The sequence below is a fragment of the Lepidochelys olivacea genome (genome assembly GCF_965140295.1).
Source record: "Lepidochelys olivacea isolate rLepOli2 genome assembly, chromosome: 1".
NCBI lineage: Eukaryota > Metazoa > Chordata > Testudines > Cheloniidae > Lepidochelys > Lepidochelys olivacea.
Window position 1 is genome coordinate 3,027,598 of NC_140411.1, and position 2,129 is coordinate 3,029,726.

Here is a 2,129-nt window from a genome sequence, read left to right on the forward strand (position 1 = left end):
ATGTTGTCGCCTAGTAAATCAAATGCTTTAGAGAAATCAAACTTTATGCAATTGAGTGGCCCCTTTGATCAACCAAACCGCTACTCTTATTAAGGGATAAACGTGTTAATCAACTCTGTTGTTTTTTGGCATTAATTACATTCTGAGACTATTTTAACCAATCCCAGACCAGCTTTTCCATTACTTCCTAATCTTGTCAAATCTTTTTTTAAAACTTTCCCTTTCTTTTTGATGTTTAACACAGAACTGCCCTTTATTTGTCTCTCTTTTTTTACTCTGCTGCTGCCTGATCATTTATTTCTGGTTCCGAATGAGATTTGTGATGGATCGGTCAGTTCGTAACCCTGGTGTTCGTATCTCTAAGGTTCTACTATAGATGCTCTTATACTCCCTCCTTGACTGCTAATGGACTGGAAAGTATTTTCTCACCTCATGTGATATGAGTCCCTCATACTGCTTCTTTCCAAATGTAGAACAAATATATTTACTGAAGAAATCTACCTTTTTTGCAACATTACATGTTTTCTTTCTCCTCTAGGAATTGGCCTAAGCCTTTTTGAGTATTTCTTTGGTTTTTAATATACTGAACAACCTCCTTTGTGATCCTGAGACCTGCCACACATGGATTTTTCCCTCATGTCTTCAATGTCCATGACCAATATTCACAACTTCAATTTTGTATTATTTAATATTTATTTCTCTTTTTTCCATGTGTTATATATTTCTCTTCTTCCCTCCACCCCTGCAAAAAAATGTCTTTGCTTTGTCACTGAACCAGGTGTTTATACAAAGCTGTCCACTTCTTTGACTATGGAATTGTGACTTTCTAGCTATCTAATAAATGCTTCTTATAGAATTCCAATTTTCTCTCCCAAGTTTTCTGTCTAATTTTTTCCGATATTTTGCCTTAGCTTTGAGGAACTAGCTCTTGTGAAACACTAAGTATCTACAGTTATTACTGGTTGGGAATAGTTCTCTGTTTGACCATTTGAATCTAATCAGCTCCATTTTTTTAATTTTCCTCTCCTCTATCATACACCTGTTTCTTTGTCTCTCCATCCAGGAATATTTACTGCGACAATCATCCGAGATCCTGGGCACATACAGAAATTCCAGTGATTGTCCAGTATATGCAGGAGACACCATTCTGCCTCAGAGTTGGACACTTTCTCCCCTACTCCATGTCAGCTTCCAACACAACTCACTTCACCAACCCCTCCACCTTCATCCTACTGGGCATTCCTGGTCTGGAGGCAGCCCATGTCTGGCTCTCCATTCCTTTCTGCACTGTGTACACCATAGCCATCTTGGGGAACTTCACAATCCTGCTAACAGTGAAGAGGGAGCCGAGACTCCATGGGCCCATGTACTATTTCCTCTGCATGCTGGCTGTCACCGACCTGGTCTTGTCTACGTCCATCCTGCCCAAAATGCTGAGCATCTTCTGGCTGAATTCCAGGGAGATCAATTTCAGTGCCTGCCTCACCCAGCTGTACTTCATTCACTGCTTCTCAGTGATGGAGTCTGGGATCTTTGTGGCCATGGCTTTTGATCGCTACGTGGCCATCTGTCATCCCCTGAGACATTTCACCATCCTGAGAAACTCTGTGGTGGCAAAGATCGGCCTAGCCGTGGTGCTGCGTGGAGGCATGCTTGTACTGCCCTTTCTCCTCCTGGCGAGGCAGTGGCCATATTGCAGAACCAACATCATCCCTCACTCGTACTGCGAGCACATGGTCATGGTGAAACTGGCATGCGCAAACATCCGCATCAGCAGTTACTACGGACTCTTTCTGGTATTCTTTGTGACCAGTGTGGATGTGTTTTTTATCGCCATGTCCTATATCCAGATCCTCAGGGCCATCTTCAGCCTCCCCACAAAGGACGCTCGGATCAAGACTTTGGGGACCTGCAGCTCCCACCTCGGTGTCATTTTAGTCTTTTACATCCCGGTTCTCTTCTCCTTACTCACACACCGGTTTGGGCATAATGTGCCCCTTCATTTCCATATTCTCATGGCCAATGTGTACCTCCTGGTGCCCCCCATGCTGAACCCCATCATCTACGGGGTGAGGACCAAAGAGATTCAGGACAGGTTTCTCCATCTCTTTACTCATAAGGGGATTTAA

General features: G+C 43.3%; 1 protein-coding gene across 1 annotated transcript; it reads left to right on the forward strand.

Moving 5' to 3' along the window:
- Window positions 1-1,130: 1,130 nt before the first annotated feature.
- On the forward strand, window positions 1,131-2,129 carry LOC311514562 (olfactory receptor 52J3-like; the record flags this gene model as incomplete). The annotated part of the gene is made up of 1 exon (XM_084617131.1): window positions 1,131-2,129. The coding sequence occupies one exon, from the start codon at window positions 1,131-1,133 to the stop codon at window positions 2,127-2,129; it is 999 nt and encodes a 332-aa protein (XP_084473257.1).